This window comes from Rhea americana, unplaced genomic scaffold (genome assembly GCF_003343005.1).
Source record: "Rhea americana isolate MKP2758 unplaced genomic scaffold, rheAme1 scaffold_187, whole genome shotgun sequence".
Lineage (NCBI taxonomy): Eukaryota > Metazoa > Chordata > Aves > Rheiformes > Rheidae > Rhea > Rhea americana.
This window is the reverse complement of record NW_028186005.1, coordinates 1,065,922-1,084,461: the sequence shown is the minus strand read 5'-3', so window position 1 is coordinate 1,084,461 and position 18,540 is coordinate 1,065,922. Positions and strand designations below refer to the sequence as shown.

Sequence of the window (18,540 nt, the reverse complement as noted above, 5' to 3'; positions counted from 1 at the left end):
AAAAAAAAAAAAGTATAGACTTCTGTGTTTGTTCTGCTGAGTCCAATTTATTTTCTGTGGTGTGTGAAATCATACCACTGGTGGGAGACAGTCATGTAAGGCAAATCTTCAAACAGAGGAGAGTTTTGTGCAGATTGAGCTGTCTCTGAATCAGTAGCAGACCCAAACTCCCCTCTAGTCAATGCAGAAGACATAGCAACCAAGACCAGGTGCTAATACTGCTAGCGTCACTCCAGATCTCCTCTTAGCCAGTTGTTCAATCCTCCATCTTTAGCTGGCATCTCACTAGATGTCTAAAACAACACAAAGTAGGGCTTCATCTCACCTAGAGACAAGGGTATTTCAGGGAAGCCCAGAAACTCCACAACATAAACCGGATGTCCAACAGATGCTTTGAATCCCCATGAAACCCAGTGCCCCCAAAGAAGGCCAGGAGGGCACTGTTTGCTAAAGTACTATTTTTGAGATGGAGGATAAGAGCTGGGCCGAGAGTGCTCAAGGGATCCAACCTGGTGGTCCAAACCCAGACTCATACAAGCAGAATCCTGCCAGTTAATGCAGTTAGTGTTGCATTGCATCTCTGGAATGGATGCCTTTTCTCTGCAGAGTCCTCCACCTCTGTCAGGAAGGCCATACCACCATCTGTATATGCAAAACATGTCAGATTTTGTTGCGCTGCACTCTATAGATCCTTATCCACTTCCTCCTGTATCTAGCATAAACTCACACCCAAACACTGCTTTCTTCTCCCCCACAACTGCGTACCAGATATCAGAGTGTATTTCCCCTGCCCTGACCACACTCAGGCTTGCTCTGCTTTCTGGGCAAAATGCTCAGGAAACAGCTGCAATGCAGTGACAAATCAAGGTTGTACCTTCTTCTGTAACCAGGAGACCTGTTGCTGCTGTTCCAACACATCATGGGTGCAAAAAGGCAGTCTAATTCTGCCGCACKCCCCAGACTGTGATGATTCAGAGAAATGGAGAATGGAGTGTATTTCTCAGTGGGCATCTCAGGGAAGATGGAGCTGGCTTTTGTCCTGCAGCTGCAGCCTTGCTGTCCTCTGTCTCTCCCCGTTTGACTGGCCAGAACAGGCCCTGCTCTAGGTCTTTCCAGCCCCACAAATTACAGAGCCTTCATGTATTACTCTGTTTGGCTTTTCTCACTTGGGTATGCCATCAATCTCTCAGAAAGAAATCCCACAGCTCCCTAGTATCCAGGGGCATTGGGGCCAGTTAGCTTGAATGGAGAGGAAAACATACTTCTGAGTAAAGAAGTTCAAGAAAGGGCTAAAAAGCTTCAAAAATCCCAAGAAGCCAGGTTTAGAGCTCTCTTTGATATGCAACTTTAATTTCATTATTTTTGCCTGAGGCCTAGTTTGTGGGGTTTAAGATGCTCAAAGCTGGGTTCAGTGGGGAGCCTCTTTTTGGAGTGCAGCTGGTTTGGGGACCAACTGTGTGTCAACGTGTGCTTCCCTGTTGAAGCCAGCTCCTTGGAAGTAATATAGGTCCTAAATGGAGAGGTTTATACGGAGAGGTAAAATGAGGGGGGAATGGACACACAATAACCTGTTTTTCTCTCTTTCCTCCTACTTGCAGAAAAAGAGGAGGGCAGCCACTGCCCGTCGGCAGCACCTGAAGGTAGGTGGCATTGCTGGGACGGGCTGAGGTGTGTTGGACTTGTGTTCCCTCTGGTCCTCCTTGCTTGGAGATGCTGGTATTGCGGAGGCAGGGAGCTCCTCACTGTCCGAGCTGTCTCTCCAGCTGGGGTCTGCCACATCTCCCTCCCTCTGCCCTCGCCTCGATCCCTCGCTGACCTCCTGCTGCTGCCTTCCAGAGTGCTATGCTCCAGCTTGCTGCCACTGAAATAGAAAGGGAAGCAGCTGCTAAAGAGACGGAAAAGCAGAACTACCTGGCAGAGCATTGTCCTCCTCTGTCGCTCCCGGGATCCATGCAAGAGCTTCAGGTAACGATTTATTTAATCCTTTGACTGTGCTGGAGCAGAAAGGATTTGCCCTTACCAGTCAGCCTAGTGGATCTACGTCTTCCCTCCCATCTTGGCCCATCTCTGGGTACCMCCCTCCACCATGGAGGCAGAAACAGGGAAGATGCAGGGGGACTAGCACCCCCAAAACATTTCAGGGGGCAGTTGGCAGTGCAGGGCCAGAAAGGCAACTTACAGCTTCTGTGGAGCATTTCATCTGCAGTGCCAAGGCCATGGCCTCTTTTCTTGGCTGCCTGATGACATGCCCCCTCCTAGATGGATATCATGGAGCCGGCTTGAGTGTCCAGCTGGGGTTTGCCTGAAAGAGAGGGGGCTAGCTGGTAGGAAAGCTGCATTTCCAGTGACATGTTGAGGCAGAAGTTCCATGGAGCTGGTGAAACAGCGAGCAGGAACTGGCCTGCAAAGCCACTCTCCCCTATCTGGGACCAGTCAGTCTTGACTGATGGACTGATCCTTCACTAGTCTTCTGGGTGGGGGTCTTTCAGAGTAGAGAAGAAGGAAGTGGTCAGGGGAGAGGAATCACATATGTGGGTCCTAGTACTCAACCCTCCTCTGCTTTTCCTCCCAGGAACTGTGCAAAAAGCTTCATGCCAAGATAGATTCAGTGGATGAAGAAAGGTATGACACAGAGGTGAAGTTACAGAAGACTACCAAGGAGGTGGGTTTCCTGCAGAGTGATCTCTCATCTTCCTCAGAGGAGTCTCCAGCTTGTGCTTAGTTCTTCCTCAGACCACTTGCTGGCACATAGTCCATCTCCTGAAGCTGACAAACCCTTCTCTTGCTTTCAATTTCCTCCCTGCAGCTGGAAGACTTGAACCAGAAGCTGTTTGACCTCAGGGGCAAGTTTAAGCGGCCACCTCTGCGTAGGGTGCGCATGTCCGCTGACGCTATGTTGCGTGCCCTGCTGGGCTCCAAGCACAAGGTCTGCATGGACCTCCGTGCCAACCTGAAGCAAGTCAAGAAGGAGGACACTGAGAAGGTACCCCTTCCCTCTCCCATACACCAACACAGTGACTGGCTCCTGCTTTTGGGGACCCTGTGTGATAGACAGGCCTGAGAGTGACTCTACCTCTAAAGTTTCTATTCCTGACTATAATATTTTCTTCTCCACCTCTCACAGTGCTGAAAAAATAGGGTGTAGCCCTAAAAATATACAGCAGGGGTGGAACTGGGCTCCTTGCACTGATGCAGTGTTTTCCAAAGGAAATCTTTACTGATGTTTGCCATGAGGTTTCCACGGCTGGATGCGCAAAGGGCATTGCCCTGCTGCCCGCAGCAGTGTAATGCTCTGTTCTGAACCATCCTGGTTCTTGCTGTAGATCATGGGGTGAGCACTGGGATGAGCAGAGCTGGAAAGCTCAGGCTAGAGCACTGGAGACCCTGAGCTGGGGTTCTGCTCCCTCAGGATTTGGAGATTTCTCTCCAAAGGCAGTTCAGCAGGGAGGAAAGCTCTACAAATGATGCAAAAAGTACATTAAGGGCAAAAATTCACTTCCCCATGTAATGGCAGCCCAAAGGCATCATTTAAATCTCAGGGAGGTCTTCAGATCAATGGGATCCACTAGCTGCCAGGAGGGTGGGGCAGTGGGCTGGGGGACAGCGGGGAGTGAGGCCATGCAGCACTGCTGACTGCCCTGCCATGCATGCCTCTGTCCCCAGGAAAAGGACCTTCGTGATGTGGGTGACTGGAGGAAGAACATCGAGGAGAAGTCTGGCATGGAGGGCAGGAAGAAGATGTTTGAGGCTGGCGAGTCCTAAGCACCCCCCTCCAAAGGCGGTTGCTCGGCACTCGCAGCTCCCGCCTTTCCCCTGTTTCTCTCCGGTTTTGTAAAAGCCGCAGTGGGAAAGTGATGGTGTAAATAAAGCTTTGGTGGTGGAGTAGGGCTGGGGTCAGCCTGGCCATGTCTGTCTTRCACCCTGTGAGGGTCTCTGAGCTGCCAGCCCCCAACACGGGGACTCATCCATCCCGTACGATGCTCCCTGGGGGCAAACAAAAATAGGGGATGTTGAGGAACTATTTGCCACAGGAAGGAAATGGGTAAGGCTGTGCGTTCTTGTCATCAGCAGCTGTAGCTCCTTCTACTTCCTCTTCTGCCTCAGCAGGGCTGATTGTGGCTGCTCCATCCTCTTCCTCCCCAGCCTGTAGCAGGGACCAGCTTGCTGTCCCCGTAGTGGCTGGAGGCTGTTGTTGCAGTCCTCATACCAGCTCAGGCCAGCCACGCTGCGCAGCTGGCCCTGGTCCTTGTTACTCTCCTGTGGCAAAGAACCAGCGGCTCCTTTGCCCCCACCATCTTCAGGCTAGGACCTGAACTGCTCTCGCTATCCCTTGTGGGCCTCAGCACAGGCAGCTGCCCCTGCCGTTGCCACCTTTACACAGCCTGGGCTGGGGGTGCAAGGAAACCAGGGTGGGAGCTGGCAGAGCAGACCCCACTCTGAGGCTGCAGGACCAGAAAGAGGTGGCATGTGCCAAATATCTGAAGAGGAATGGGCTGGGCCAGCCATGGTGTTGACAGGCAAGGTGTGAAACTGGGACAACCTCCAGGCCATGGCTAGCTTGTTACCCAGGAGTGTCAGCACCCCGTGGCTTGCAGCTGCCTGTGCCATGAGTGCTGGGGGGGAAAGGGAGGTAGCTCACTGCCCCAGAGCGACACTTCCTGATTTTGAGGCTGTCAGCAGAGGCAAAACCTCAAAATAATCCAAAAAAGAAAGCCTCCTTCCCATCCCCCCCCAAACCCTCAGCCCATGAGGTTTCCGGCATAGCTCACTTCTGCCGAGCACAGGAAGAGCGAGGCAGCAGCGTGCGTGCCCTTGCGCCCTGTCCCCGTCCCGCTCCCCGGCAGAGCTGCCTGCCTAGGCTGCCGCCGAGGAGACAAAATGTCGGACTCGGAGGGGTGCCAAACGGGCGCAGAAGGCGTGGATCGAGTGGAGGATGAGTCCCCCGTGGAGAGTGAGAGGTGAGGCCTGGGGGAGCCCACCGCCACGCCTGCCTTCCTACAGGGGCTCCCAGGGAAACTGGGAGGCTGGGAAATTAGGGATGGTGGTGGAGGARGAAGATGCAAGGCCAAAACGGAGCTGATTCACGAGACCAAAATATAGAAAATCATTGGATGCTTTTGACAAGCCTTCCAGATTGGGAGAGGCTTAGACTTGATAAATTTCTTATCTCCTCTGACCTCCAAAGCCCTCGAGGGTGGGACTGGGAGGAAGATCTTGGCTCYGTTATGAGCTAAGGTCAGCAAAGGGTCTAGCTCTGAGGTCCAGATCTGCTGTCGGGTGCCACTGCCACAGCTGAAATCATCCCCGTCTTTAAGACAAGTGGGTGCAGATCAACTGCCTCTTCTTGAAGCAATCCTGGGGATATCCCACCGTAGCCTCTGGGGGACATGGGCTTTCCATGCGATTTCACCCTTCTCCTGTTGATAGCTCTGAGCAGGGCAGGACCGACAGAGTGGCTGCTAAATGAGACTGGAAAGGGGGTTTGGAACAGCAAGTGTCAGCAGGCCCTTGTGAAATAGGTGTCCTTTCTGTGGTAGGTGACTTTGGTGGGAAGGGTATTGCAGATGCCCAAACCCCTTTAGCTTCCAGGCAAAGTGAGCAAATCTGCCATTTTTGCCACTCTCTTGGGGCATTTGCAAAACTGGAGGCTAACGCCTCGCCGATGCGGTGGTGGGATGTGATGAGGAGGTAATGCTCTTCCAGGGGTCTGAACTCTTCCTGCATCTACTCTAAATGGATTAAACTGGAAAATTTTCAGACTACTTGCTGCCTTTTATAGGTTTATACATCTTTTTGCCTGATTTGCTTTGTTCCTTTATCCACAGAGATCATAAACCTTTCTCTGACAGCTCCAAAGCAGGCAGCTTTCCGTGGGGGTTAAAAGAAAAAAGACCTGTAGCAGAGACCAAATTGCAGTTGTCTGTGTGTCAGCTAGTAGAGGAAGACAAAGATAAGCTCAGCTGAGGTACCACACTGAAGTATTTAGATCTGGATTCAGATGGATTCAAACTGAGCATTCAGGGAGCTTGGGGGGTTGCCTGACTTTTGCCTCTAGCTTCAAAGCTTGCATTAGCATTTCACCCCAAGGCTGCTGAAAGCTGATGCTGWTCATGTTTATGGAAAAAAAATCTTGAGTGACATGGAGAGGAGAAAGATATATCATCTCCCATCACTAATAGTTGAAGTAAGTTTTTTGGCTGACACCTGACAGCAATTAGCTTGGGCTGAGGACTTGACTGGAGGCTTCAAAAAGTGGTGAAGGCTCAGTGCATGAATGTCTCTGCTGTTGGGGGGAGTGTGCTGATTTCTGTGTGTGTATGTCTTATGGAGTTTCCAGGCCTTGCTGCAGCCTGAGAAAGGTCCAGTAGGGCTGGATTTGCCTTGCAGGTGCYTTGGGGTGTAAAAACAACCCCAATTTGACTTCTGTGGGAGTGGATGCTGGGTGTGTCTTAGGGTGGTGGAGCTTTCCCATTCACCTCTTGCTGTGGTGTGTGCAGGTATGTCTGCTCCATCAGGGTGACTAAGCAGTGGTTGCTGGTGAAGCAGGGTCAGGCTTTTCCTTTTTTTTTTTTGTTTCTGGCTAGAGCTTCAGACAAACAGAAGGTGTCTGGAGGAATATATAGCAGTCTAACTCCTACAGCCTTTTGACACTTGTTTAAAAAGTGTGTGTGTGTATGAATATTCAYGGAAGGGTTGTACATCCCCTTTTCCCTAGCTGAATCTTAAAATTTTAATGAAATTCAAAGCTTAATGGAGGGAAAAAAAGGGGGGAAGGAAAAGTTCTTTCTTTTTTAAAGCACAGAGAACTGCTTTCTCTCCTAACCTGTGTAACAATTCCATGTGCGGCTCTAAGCATCTCCTTTTGCTTGCATTGCTTAAGCATCTGCAGGCTCTTGCGACTTGCACTCTCAAAATGGAGGAAGCAAGTAGCTGCTTGCTGTTTAGGGCTACCTTGTCTCACCAAGTGGCCAGAGTGACGAGCTCAACTCTTTGTTCTTTCTCCTTGAAGATAAAGCTGAAAGCTGCTTTCAAGCTGCTCTGTGTACAGACAAACTCTCCAAGGAGCACTGCCATGACTTTAAGGACTGTTGGGGGTGTAAGCAATGAGGCCTATGAAGGAACTCCCTGGAAAGCAAATTACGAGGAACTCTGGTGGCAAGGTAGATGTGCACTGAGGAGACATGGTCGGAGGAAAGAAAAGGAGCTGGACTTGCTTAAGCAATAAACCGTATCTATTTAACTATGYCTGGTGTATGTGAAGATTAGCTTACACTCGAAAGAGCTTGTATTTGTATAACTGTACCGATGAAATATTAATTAATCTGGCTGTACCTTGCTCTGTTCTCCAATATAAATTGGGGCATTCTGAAGAAGACCTCATGCTGGTGTAACAACATGTAGAGAAGAACTTGGGCTAGGGTGGGGAAGCCAGGCCTCCCACTGCAWTGTGCCGGAGCTGGAGGTGCAGGGGAAGCCTGCTTTATGCTGGGGCTAGATAACCTAATGTACCCCTGTTATTCAGTGCATGGTCTGTAAAGCAGTGGGGGCTTCAGGCAGCCTTGACCTCAGTTACTGAAGGTGTGGATGTGCATGTTCCTGTGTCAGGGCCTATCTGTGCTTTGCTCCGGGATTTTCCCAGCCGACTGGGACTGCGGCTTGTGAGGCAAGTTTTTCTGCTGCTATGGGTGTCTGAGATGAGAACGGGTTTTTTGCAAATGCAGTCAGCTTCCTGAGGCTCCTTCCTGCTGGGTCTTCCCATGCTGAGAGCTGTGGGAGCCCCTGGCAGCCCATGTATGGTCACTGCCTGGGGAAAGGCTTTGCTGTGCTAGCAAGTCCTGGTCTTGTCTTTGCTGTATCTATCCCCAGCTGTCTTAAATTCTCCAGATCGTTAGAGGAGACTTGGAGAGTCCTTGCTAAGATGACTGTTGTTGCTAAGTATACCCGTGGCTGGAAGGAGGTTGTCTGGGGGAAAAGTGATATGTAGAGAGTCTTTGGACTCCTCAGGGTATGAGATTCCTCAGGGGAGGGATGGAGGGATGGCTGATCCCTGCTCACAGGGACTGGTCAAAGTTTGACCCAGCTGGGTACATCAAAGTAGGGAAATTTCACCTGGATAACTTAATGAACCTTGGCAGTGCTTCAGCACTTTCCGATTGAATATAGGTGCTTTGGGAGTGGCCAAGGGGATAAAAAACCTTCCTCTATTAACAGGGATGTGTCAGGTGCCTTCACTGTCTTTTCCCTTGTGGGTGCACACACACACAAAAATCCTAGCTTGTTTTACCTCTGAACATGTTTTGCAATGTAAAGCTACAGGTTTGGAGGGGGAGGTGTGCATGTTAAAGGAAGTGGGAGATTGCCCAGCTCTTTGACTTCTACTTTTCTCTTTAACCACACAAGAATTTGTGAGGGCTGGAAGGCTAGCCAAGTGGAGTCATGAAAAGAGGATGTGCTCTTGACAAGTTGTTTTAAAACTCCTGGGGGGAAGCCTGGCCACACTGTGGCATCCTTTGTCCTTGGACTTTGAGGAGACCTTGCTGTGGGGCTGTGCGTGTGATGGCAGAGCTGGGCCCCCCAAGGACCAGGCTGGATACTGTGAGGAGGCTTTTGCCAGTCTGGTGCTGCTGCTGGGGTGAGGTGATTAACTGCTTTGGCTGGCTGAGGCTGTGCCGGAGAACCTGTGCTTCTGGAGAAAGGCTGTAACGCAGCGGGGGTGCAGGCAGAGCCTGGCCTGCTAACGCAGGGAGCCAAACCGTCCGGGGCTCGGGGAGTCACAGGCGCAGTGTCCACGCCCCGCGAGGGGGCGAGCGCTGCTCAGCCTCAGCTGTAGGACAGTGCTAACAAGCCTGCAGCAATGAGGGAAGCGGCGATGTCCAGGCAGAGYTTGGGGGATGGCAGGGTTTTATTGCTTGCCTAGAGCTGCTGTCTAGGGGGAGCAGCAGCCCTCTCTGGTACAGAGTGGTCTCCTGGTGTCAGGACAGATGGGGGGACAATTCTGGGCTATTCTGAGCCATGCCACTGGGGTTAGCTGAATGAAYGTCTCTGCATTTGCTGTGACTGAAATAGGATTAGTACTGCTCTGCGGGCATGTCCAAGGTGGTCTCAGATGTGASGTGTGTAGACAGCTGGCTTGGGAAAGTGGGAGGAAAGCAAGTTCTGCATCATCCTGTCCTGGGTGTCCTGCCCAGACATTTGGGCTTTAGGCTATGTGCTGCTTCAGAGGAGGTTGGGCCCTTGACAAAGTCTGAGTGCCCTTTCCCTTGTAGGAATGGGAACAGCAGAGTGAATYTCAGGTGCCTATAGTTTCCAGGCTGGTTCTGTTTGGCAGTGAAGTGGTTAATGTTGGCATGCGCGTCTGCCAGCAAGCCCTGGGGACTCCGGGCTCTGCTCTGACCCAGCCAAGGAAGGCCTCATTGCAGCTCTGCCCGCATCCTCACTTGTGCGCACCGCCCAGTTACCCTCTCTGCTCTCCTGACTCATACACCCAGTTTCAAGTTCGGCAGAGTCAGTTCCTTTCTGCTCTCTCCTGAGCTTGGCTGGCTTTGCTTGCTTTCTCCCTCACTGCTCTCCCACGGGTTGGGCCACTTCCCAGCGAAGCTGTCATGCGGACTGGCTGCTGCCTCTGTTAGGACACTGCTCCTTCTCTTCGCTGACTTGCATCTGGAGCATGTTGCTGGGCAAACAACCTGTCAGAAGAGGGGCTCTGAGGTCTCAGCACTGTGTGTTCCTCTGGAAAAGAGTATGTTTTGCTGTGAAGGTCATTGAGCTGATCTCTGCTTCTGGGAAGATAGGAGTGGGTGGGTCCTACTGTGTTTTTTGGGGGGTAGGAGCCTAGGCCCAAAGGAAGGAGATACCTAGAGTCCCCCGCAGTTTGATCTGGGCTCTCTTAGGCTCCTGTGACTGTATTCTAACTCCTCCACTGCAAGTACAGTCTGCAGTAATCATCAGGGGCTCTCAGGTAACACTGCAAAGAGTTGTGGCTTTCATTTCACTTTTTAAGTACAGCCCTCCTTTGTCATGGAAGTGCCAGCTCCTCCTGCACAATCCTGGCTATCTGAGTGTGCTGGTGATGTGGAGCCTTGCTGAGGAATTATGGCATCTGCTTGCCTGGCATAGTCTGGGGGTTGAACTCTGCCAAATGTAACTGGTTATCGCATGCACAAGAGCATGGATTTCTTCTTCGGCCCATGTGATATCTGCCAGCCCTGTGCAGGTGTCTTGAATAATGCAAGGCATCTAAAATTGCACTTGATACCTGTATTAAGGCACCCAGACTGCTCTCTGAATTCCTAATACCACCTAGGAAGCATGGTGCCCTGCTGAGATTTGACCCAGCCTCTCCTGATGCTTGGCTGGGGTCTCCGCTGTGCCGGTGCTCTGCGGAGGCTCAGCCATGAATGGGTTAACCAGCACTGTTGGAATCCGGGTGTGTTTTCCTTGCCAGAGTATCCCTCCTAACACACACCAGATGTGTGAGGCAGTCATCGGAGTGTCTTAATCCCAGGTTTCGGCACTCTGGATTGTCTTTCTCATAGGCAGGTCTGCAGCAGGCTTTCTGGGGGCTTCACTGTTGCCTGTGCAATGCACAGGCAGGGTGGTTGGCAGTCCTAACCTCTGCAAGAAAGGCTACAGTAAGCCAGGACTAAATGTATTCTGTTATTTGTTGCCTTAAGTTAATCATTCCTGGGATGAGTTGCTGGGACTGGAAGCAGGGTTAAGTGTTCAGTGTTGAGTCATGCGGGGTGAGGAGCTTTGTCTGAGATGGGTTAAAGCCAGGTAGCTTCATCTCTGGAGCAGCAGCTGATTCATGCCAGTTGAAATATCAGCCCAACCTGCCTGATAACTCTCCAGGGCCTGTATGGGGAAAGAGCAAGGTATGTAAGCAAACCCACCAGAGTTCACTGAAGGAAATTCAAGTTGTTGGACTTCTGCTATCAGCCTGTTCAGTGACCCACTTGCACTAGAGGATCTACAGACTTGGAGCCACCTGAGAGTATCGTCTTGCTTTGAGATGTGCAAGACAGTTTACTTGGAGTTCTCCTGCTGTTGTACCAAAGTGTAGGGGCAAGTTTTATTTTAGTTGGTTAAAGCCAGCATTATCACACTGGCTTCAGTAAAGCTATTAGTTTGCATCAGCTGGAGATCCTTGATTTTCTAGCTTATACGCTCATTTTAGAAACACGTCCTTTGCTAGGGATTGTTTTTGTATTACTAAGAAGCCTCTCTCCCAGCTTTAAGCATTTTCTGCTAAATGGACAGTATGCGCAACTCCTTTTTATCAAGCCCATGCCAGACAATACGGAAAATATGATCTCTTTCGTGCATGTGCATGCATGTGCTTTTCTGCTGCAAATGTAGTTTCCTTTCCAATGAAAGGTTGTTCCAGAACCCTTAACATTGACAAACTGTGAACTATTGACAGATCCCAAGCAATTGCAACTGCCAGCCATTTGGGAGGGGCAAGTTCTCCCTCAATAAAATTGCTAGCAAATAATAACTTCCTCGTGCCTCAATGCAGTTGCCACTTCACTTCGTGTAACAAGAGTTGACAACAGTATGTGTTAGCTTAGATGTCCCCAAGGGAAGAATAAGATGTGATGTTGAGTCTATACATCCTTGCTTTGCTAGGTTCTTTCCCTCCCTGAGCTGGCATGTGCCTCTTAGTGTTTTTTTTTTTTTTTTTTTTTTCCAGCTGACATCTTTGTATACAGCATTAGCTGCCCCTTGTGCTTGGTCCCATCCAGTTTTCTGGACTCAGTGGCAGAAAGTCTCCTCTTAAACTTTATATTAGGCCTGTATTTGGAGTATTAACCACTGTTGTCCCCTTTGGCAGAGGCATGTGATGATCTTCAGGCTTTTTGGATATATGACAACACTTTTGCCTGTCCTTTCAAAATGAGTCCCATCTTTGCCTTAGCTCAGCAAGGGAGGCATGGATGGACGTTGGCAAGCTCTAAGCTAAGACATCTTTCGACGTGGCAAGGCAAAGCTTGAAGTGAAGGCATAGCCTGGAAGTGTGAGTTGTTAGAGGAGATCCTTGAGCTTGGGCATTCCTGCTTTTCCTTTAGCTCTGACCCCAGCTGGAGTAATCTGCACTGCAGTGTGAGGCAGGGACTAGTGACTGCTAAGAAAGCCTCTGTCACGCAATGCAGTTCTACCAAAGCCAGCTGCAAATGAGCTAATGCGAGCAGAAGTTGTATTTTAATCCTGGAAAGCTATGTTGTGCTGATCAGCTGGCCTGTATAGCCTGGGCAGACTGATGTGTCGTTCAGTGGTACTTCCTCCAGCTGTACAGCTGCCTTGGCCCTCCTAGCCTGGAGGGATTCTCTATGCTGCGATGTGATGTGGGCATGACCTGAGCACACTGGAAGAGCAGAAGTGCGATGTGGACAGGAAGCACTCGCTGCCTGGCAGTCTTTCATCAGAGCTGCAGCTTGGGCAGTTCCTTGAATGTCCCAGGAGGCCTTTGTTCAAATGATTACGTGCTTATCTTGCCACAAAATGTATTGCTTGGCTTTGGGTGATGCTTAAATACATCACACAGATGCCACTTGGTGAAACAAGGCAGTGCCTGTATTGGAGCTACACCTTTATTACAATCACTGGACAAGCCTGAAAGTGTTTTCAGCTGGACAGTGTCCATCTAATCCAGCCGTCCAAAGCAAAGGCAGTCCTGTTTATTTTGATGCAAGTTTGAGTTTCAAATCTGTTCAGCAGCTTTGAAAACCTCAGTGAAGGAAGGCTGCTCCCAGGGAAGGCGATGCTTTGTCCTCAGCCTGCACAGCCACTCTTTTGCCCCCTTCTCTTTTGTATAGTACCTGTGATCTTGGTTCTGTAGGTGGCTCAACATCAAAAGTTATCAAGTTTCTACAATAGATCTGTTGGTATGTGAAATACTCCTAAAACCAGAGATTAAAAAAAAATGCTTGTGGTTAATATATGGTACTTTCCAGGAGGCTGAAGGGTGCAAGCCTCCTGCTCTGCACTACACCTTGGACTATGCTCATTCAGTGCAGTTCAACTCTGGTAGCTCTTTGGGTGTTGTGGGAATGTTGGCACAAGCTGTATCCCTACAACATCCTTTAAACTAAAGAGCTACTGAACCCTCTCAGTGAACGGAAAACACTCACTTGTCTATTTAAAATCCTACATCTATATCAACTGTTCCTCAGCACTACCTGGAGCCTTGTGGTCCTGTAAGACATGCTTTTTTTAACTTAAGGCGATGTCTGCATGTGTGAGAGCAAACTCTTGGCAGCAGTTGCCTATGGCCTATTTATCTGGGCTGAATAAATCCCTAGTGCTTGGTCTCACGTTTGAGGCGGAGCTCAGGGATGGAGCTGGTCTCCTCAGGGCCAATAGTTCTCCTATTGTCCTGTAGTGACCCCCCTGCCTTTGCGGGGGAGTGTCTTATCTGCAGACATTGTTTTGTCTTCCTGCCTGTTTCCCAACAGCTCTGTTGATTTAACCTAATATATAGACATGGTACACGTCAGGGTAACCGGGCTCCAAGCACTTGCCTAGCTGCGCTCCTCTAGGGCTCTGGTGAGTCATGCTGTCTCGGCTCCCCCGGCAGTGAAATCTGGATGGCAATCCCCCCTGGCTGTATCTCTCCCTGTTTGTATAGCATCTAGCACAATAGAGGCTCTGATCTCCAGTAGCCCCTCTGTGCTGCCCTGGATAATGCTTACACCACCTCTATTTGCTTTCCCCACCCGCCCTTTCTTTAACATATCTTTCAGCATCTTCCTCTTGGTTTCTTCTCCTTCAGCCTCCTCATCYTTCCCCCCCAACCCCTCTCCCGTTCATTTTGTTCTGCTGGGGCAAAATGTCTTCTTACAAGGCTGGTAGATTTGCATCTCCYTGGAAGAGCCCCTCACTAGGAGACRTGCTTTTGTGCTTTCTGGTTTGGGGGTCTGACCATAAAGTGCCCCATGGGGCCAGAACAGGATGAGTCCCCACCCCCCTTCATTCTGAAGGGGAGGTGAGGTGGATAGTTGTGGGGTAAGAGATGAGGGCTGCTTCTCCTAGATGCCTATTTCTCTCCTTTTCATTTTTGTCTCTTCGGATGTTATAGGAACAAAGTCATAGTTGTTCCTGAGCCAAGTACTTTAGACTTATTATGACATGGTGTTTAACTGTTTGGATTCAGCCCACATTATACATGTTCTTCCCTGTAAGCCAAACTTCTTGCAGCTACTTTAATATTCCTCCTTGTCTCTTGGCTGTCCTGGTGCCTTGCCCATTTGTGGGGCAAGCCCAGTACCATGCTGTCCCATACAGAGCCCTTCACAAGTGCCTGTTGGCTCCTTTGCCTGCTGTCCTGATGCTCTTCCCAGTGTGTGGGATGGTTGAAAGCTCAGCCAAGACAGCTCCCACCTACAACATCCCCTCTCCAAACACCGCTGGGGTCTTGTTTTGGCTTGAGAATGTCCCTTCTGACTTGCTGCCTGGACTGAGGAGGGTTTTGCAGGAGCACTGACAGGGCTGGATTCCTCTCCCTGCAAACAATTTCTTCTCTGCTGCCTTGACAGGGGTGGCTGCAGTTGCAGGTTAAGTATTGAGGGCCTCTCATTGCACCAGTACTAGGATACTTTGCTTTCTGGAGGTATCTTTAATGTGACTGTATGGCTCCTACTTCACGCTGATGTATTTTCTAGTACTTGCTAGGGCTGCCAGGTCATGAGTGAGCAAAGGCAGAATTCAGCGTCCCTCCCATTCCTGTCTTTTTCCCTTAAATCATGGCACTCTGAGCTAACACACAGATGCCCAGCCTTGCACTCCTGGTTGCTCAATCCTGGGGCTTGTAAATAGCTGTTTCTGGTGAGAAAGAGATGAAATGTGCTGCTTTGGTTGCTAGACGCGTTCTCTCTTCCCCTGGGATTATCTTTGGCTGTTCAATTAGACTGCCCAAAAGTGAGTGCAGGCAGAATAAGAAAGACTSTGTGAACTGGGATCCAGGGATGAAGGTGATGTGAGCAAACTCTGTATGTCTGTCACACTAACTTGCACACTGGGCTGTCTACACAGCTTATGTGCCAACTGATATGGCCCTTCTCGTCAAACTGGGGCTCCAAAGTGGCTTGGAAAGTGCTTAAGAGGTTGTGTTCATGTGCAGGCATCTGTGTATATGGTGGAGGGAGATGTGTCAGGATAGGGAGAAAGGTGTTTGGGATGGCAGAGACAGGGTCACATCAGCTAGGAAATAAATACAGAGAGACGTCCTCTACTGTCATCCTTTGGAGCGCTCCTGGAGCTGAGCTCTGCTGAAGTTTCAGGGCATGCGGTCTCTGACTGGTTCAAAGCATCCSTTACTGGGATGGGGCTGCCTAGTGCATGTTGAAGCAATGAGGCTCTTTCTTCAAGGAGATCTTCTCTGAGTGGGATCTCACCACTGATTTGTGGAGCAGGAACTTCTAGAAACTGTGCTGGCAGCTGGCTGGAGCACCCATAAAAGTCTGGCCCTCAAAGTGACTGGATTTTGTGGCTTATGCTGCTACTGAGCCTGGCTGATATTGCTTGCATCCCAGCAATATTGGAGAAGATAGCTCRGGCTACACTTTGTCAATAGGACTTTTTTTGCTTTTTTCCTTAAACCACGTTTTAGCTTCCAACTGATTTTGCAACTGGCCCTACATAGCAGAGTGATTATGTAATTAACGGGAACTGGTGTAGACCTTTCTCTCTGGACTCCTGCCCTCTTTCCTCCAGCAGTGGACCCTGAGTTGCATCTTCCTGGCATGTCTCACCATTGTAGCTTTGCCTGTTGCTGAGAAGAGCTCTGGGAAGCTCTTTGGCCAGCAGTGTGCTTCCATGTACAGTCACAAAAAGGACTTTGGGCATCTCTGCTCTGGYACTCGGGGTGCAGTTTGGCTGCAGGGATATGTGATGCTGCTTCTAGTACTAATTGAGCCCAAAATGAGAAGAATTCTTYGCTGTTTTCTTCTTGTCTCTGCTGTCTCTACCTGTTTTGGGGACCTTGAAGTTTGGGACCCCTACCCTTATGGGGCCATGAAGTTTCTTTCTGCAAAATACATGAGCAGCTGTGGAGCTGATGCTAACCTTTCTGTACTTGAATATATGTATGACTTGGACTGAATCTGGATCGTGCAGGGAAGAGAGAGGACAGAAGTTAACTCTGTTCTGTGGAGAGCATGGGATTTCTCTTGCATTGCTGTTTCTCCATGGTCCCTTAGACCCTGGCTTTGTGCTTTTGAGTACTCAGTTTTTATGCCTCCTGGCCTACTGAGATGGGATAGTGTCTCTGCATGTGTGTCACAGAGTATAGGTTCCCCTTGTTCTTGCAGGTTGTGAGTTTAGAGACTGGGTCTTGCGCTCACCCTCTCTGCAGGTCCCTGCTGAATGCTGCAAGAAAGATATGTTCTCTCCTCCTATCTACCATCTGTCTCTAGCAAAGATGAAAACCAGTGAGAAGGGCAGGAAAACTTTCCTAGAGGACAAGCAAGGTAGCCACCTTTCAAAGGCAGGAGGRCTGTCCAGGCAAAGTTCAGTACAAGGATTCTCTCTCTCAGAGCTGCTGCTGTGATGTAGGATCCCTTTCCTGATCATTTCACTTTCATTTTTCCAAATGATCTTATTACCCTAGACCACTAAGATAGCTCATGCCACTGCCTTTCTTTTTGTCCTAGATTTCCTCATGCAACGAGGCATTTATCTGCCACACTTCTTGAAGGCACCCATTGTTGAGTGGTGGTCAGCACTGGGTTTGAGGAGCTCATTTGTTTCACAGGGACTACTTTTCTGGAGGATGCTGATCTCAGGTGTCAAGGCAAGACTGTTGCTGGGTAAATCAACAGCTGCTTGCTTTGCTCATTTACGTCAAGGATCTTGTCTCCTGTACTGAGTGGTGTGCCTTCCCCTCCCTGCAACAGCAAGCTCCTTGCTGCAGAAGCTGCATTCCTCCCTGCCCCTCCTCAGCCTGTTCTGGCTCGTGTGGCATCTCCAGCTATAACATGAGGGCTGTGACTGGGAAGCTGTGTTTTCATTCAGCCCCAGTTGCTGCTGGCCCATCGCTGTTAGCTATGCCCCTGCCTGCTGGGGCTCTGTTTTGAATCCTTGCCTGGGTCAGACATTGGAGTCACTGGCAGGTTTGGGCTAATTCCTTCCAAAAAGAAAAGCCTCTAGGTGCAGATTTCATTGGAAAAGTGTGGGCAATCGGGATGAAGTCAATGGGAGTGTTCACATGTGCAAGCCTAGTAACTCCTGTGAGTGCTTGCATGGTTGGGACATGCTCTCTTTGAGTAGCAGAGACTTCTGTGATGAGTCTCTTGCATGTTCTTGCCAGCTCYGAATTTAGAGACAGAAAACAGAAAAAGGCAGCACCTGAGCAACCCATAGTATCAGATCAGGCTCAGTTTCAGTGCTTAGTGGCTTTTGTTATGTCTAATCACTTAGGGGAAGCTTAGTAAATACCTGCAGAGTAAATAAACTGTTTCAAAATGAGGAGGGAAGGGGAAGGGAGGGGAGGTGCATCCTTCTAATCTGGGTTTAATACACTTCCTCTTTATTGAGATTTCTTGATGTATTTCATAGACAACTTCCTCATTTCCCCCTTTCAACTTACYGAGCTGCAAAAAGTGGTTCTGCAGAGGGAAGGAAAGGAAATGTGTGAATTGGATGAGAAGGACAGAGGCCAGAAGGAAGATGAGTGCTAGAGCAGGATGGTCCCTTAGTAACTCCCCACAGCTGAGAGACAGCAGGATGAATATTTCTGTTTACCATGGGGAAAAAATGAACAGGCTATGTCATGAGCGCCCTTATATGCAGGTATAAGGCAGAGCCCRGATTTGCTGGGTACAAGTCCAGGCATCTGAGATGGAAGAGCTCTTTCCAAAAAAAGGAGTGCATGGACCAGGAGATGCAAGACAGGAAAAGCAGTTTTTCTAAGATTGCTCCTGTAACAGGGGCAGTTGTCTGAGTCCAACTGCATGGCAACCAGGTGTTTTATTGTAGAAGGTGACAATGGTGTTAGTCTGTCATCAGACACTTGTACACTGCTTACTCTCCTGAAGCCTTGGTGTTTTGGGAAGAGAAGACAGATGCTTCCTCTCTCCTTCAATTTGATGGCTGGGGAGACTGAGGCACAAGAGAGGCAAAGTCACTTGAGTGGGTCAGGAGGAGGCTTGGGAGCAGCTTGCCAGGGCTCTAGCCCAGAGCCTTCCCCTAGAGTCTCGCTGCTGTTTTAATCCCACGAGAACARTTTTCTCTGATGGAGTTTTCCGGCACACAGCCCCTTTCGCGTTTCCCCATTAATCTGTCTCAGTTCCTCTGTGTGAGGGTGTAGGGACCTTTTGGAGGTGTTAGGGCAGGGACCCTGCGGGAAGGCCTCCCCTGACGTGAAAGGACCGGGAGTGACCGACTGCCGTTTACTCCGGGCGCAAGCTGCCAGCCTGGGTTTCTGCTCCCCAGTTGTTGCTTTGTTCCTAATTTATGGAATGGGAAATGAAGCAAAGGTGGAAAGAAATAGTGGAGGGAGGGGAGGAAAAGGGAATGGAAGGGAGGACGGGGAGGGGGGAGAGG

General features: G+C 49.8%; 2 protein-coding genes across 2 annotated transcripts in view; both read left to right on the top strand.

Annotated features, from left to right (window-relative positions):
- Positions 1 to 3,877, top strand: part of TNNI2 (troponin I2, fast skeletal type) — a 6,768-nt gene extending 2,891 nt beyond the window's left edge. The window contains exons 3-7 of the mRNA XM_085302195.1: positions 1,599 to 1,640; positions 1,837 to 1,965; positions 2,573 to 2,662; positions 2,807 to 2,983; positions 3,664 to 3,877. Coding sequence (XP_085158321.1) covers positions 1,843 to 1,965; positions 2,573 to 2,662; positions 2,807 to 2,983; positions 3,664 to 3,762 — 489 coding nt within the window. The 5' untranslated portion in view covers positions 1,599 to 1,640; positions 1,837 to 1,842 and the 3' untranslated portion in view covers positions 3,763 to 3,877. The remainder of the gene's footprint in view (positions 1 to 1,598; positions 1,641 to 1,836; positions 1,966 to 2,572; positions 2,663 to 2,806; positions 2,984 to 3,663) is intronic.
- A 923-nt stretch (positions 3,878 to 4,800) lies between these two features.
- The window catches only part of LSP1 (lymphocyte specific protein 1), a 53,494-nt gene continuing 39,754 nt past the window's right edge, over positions 4,801 to 18,540 (top strand). The window contains exon 1 of the mRNA XM_085302163.1: positions 4,801 to 4,958. Within this exon, the coding sequence (XP_085158289.1) occupies positions 4,879 to 4,958 (80 nt within the window). The 5' untranslated portion in view covers positions 4,801 to 4,878. The remainder of the gene's footprint in view (positions 4,959 to 18,540) is intronic.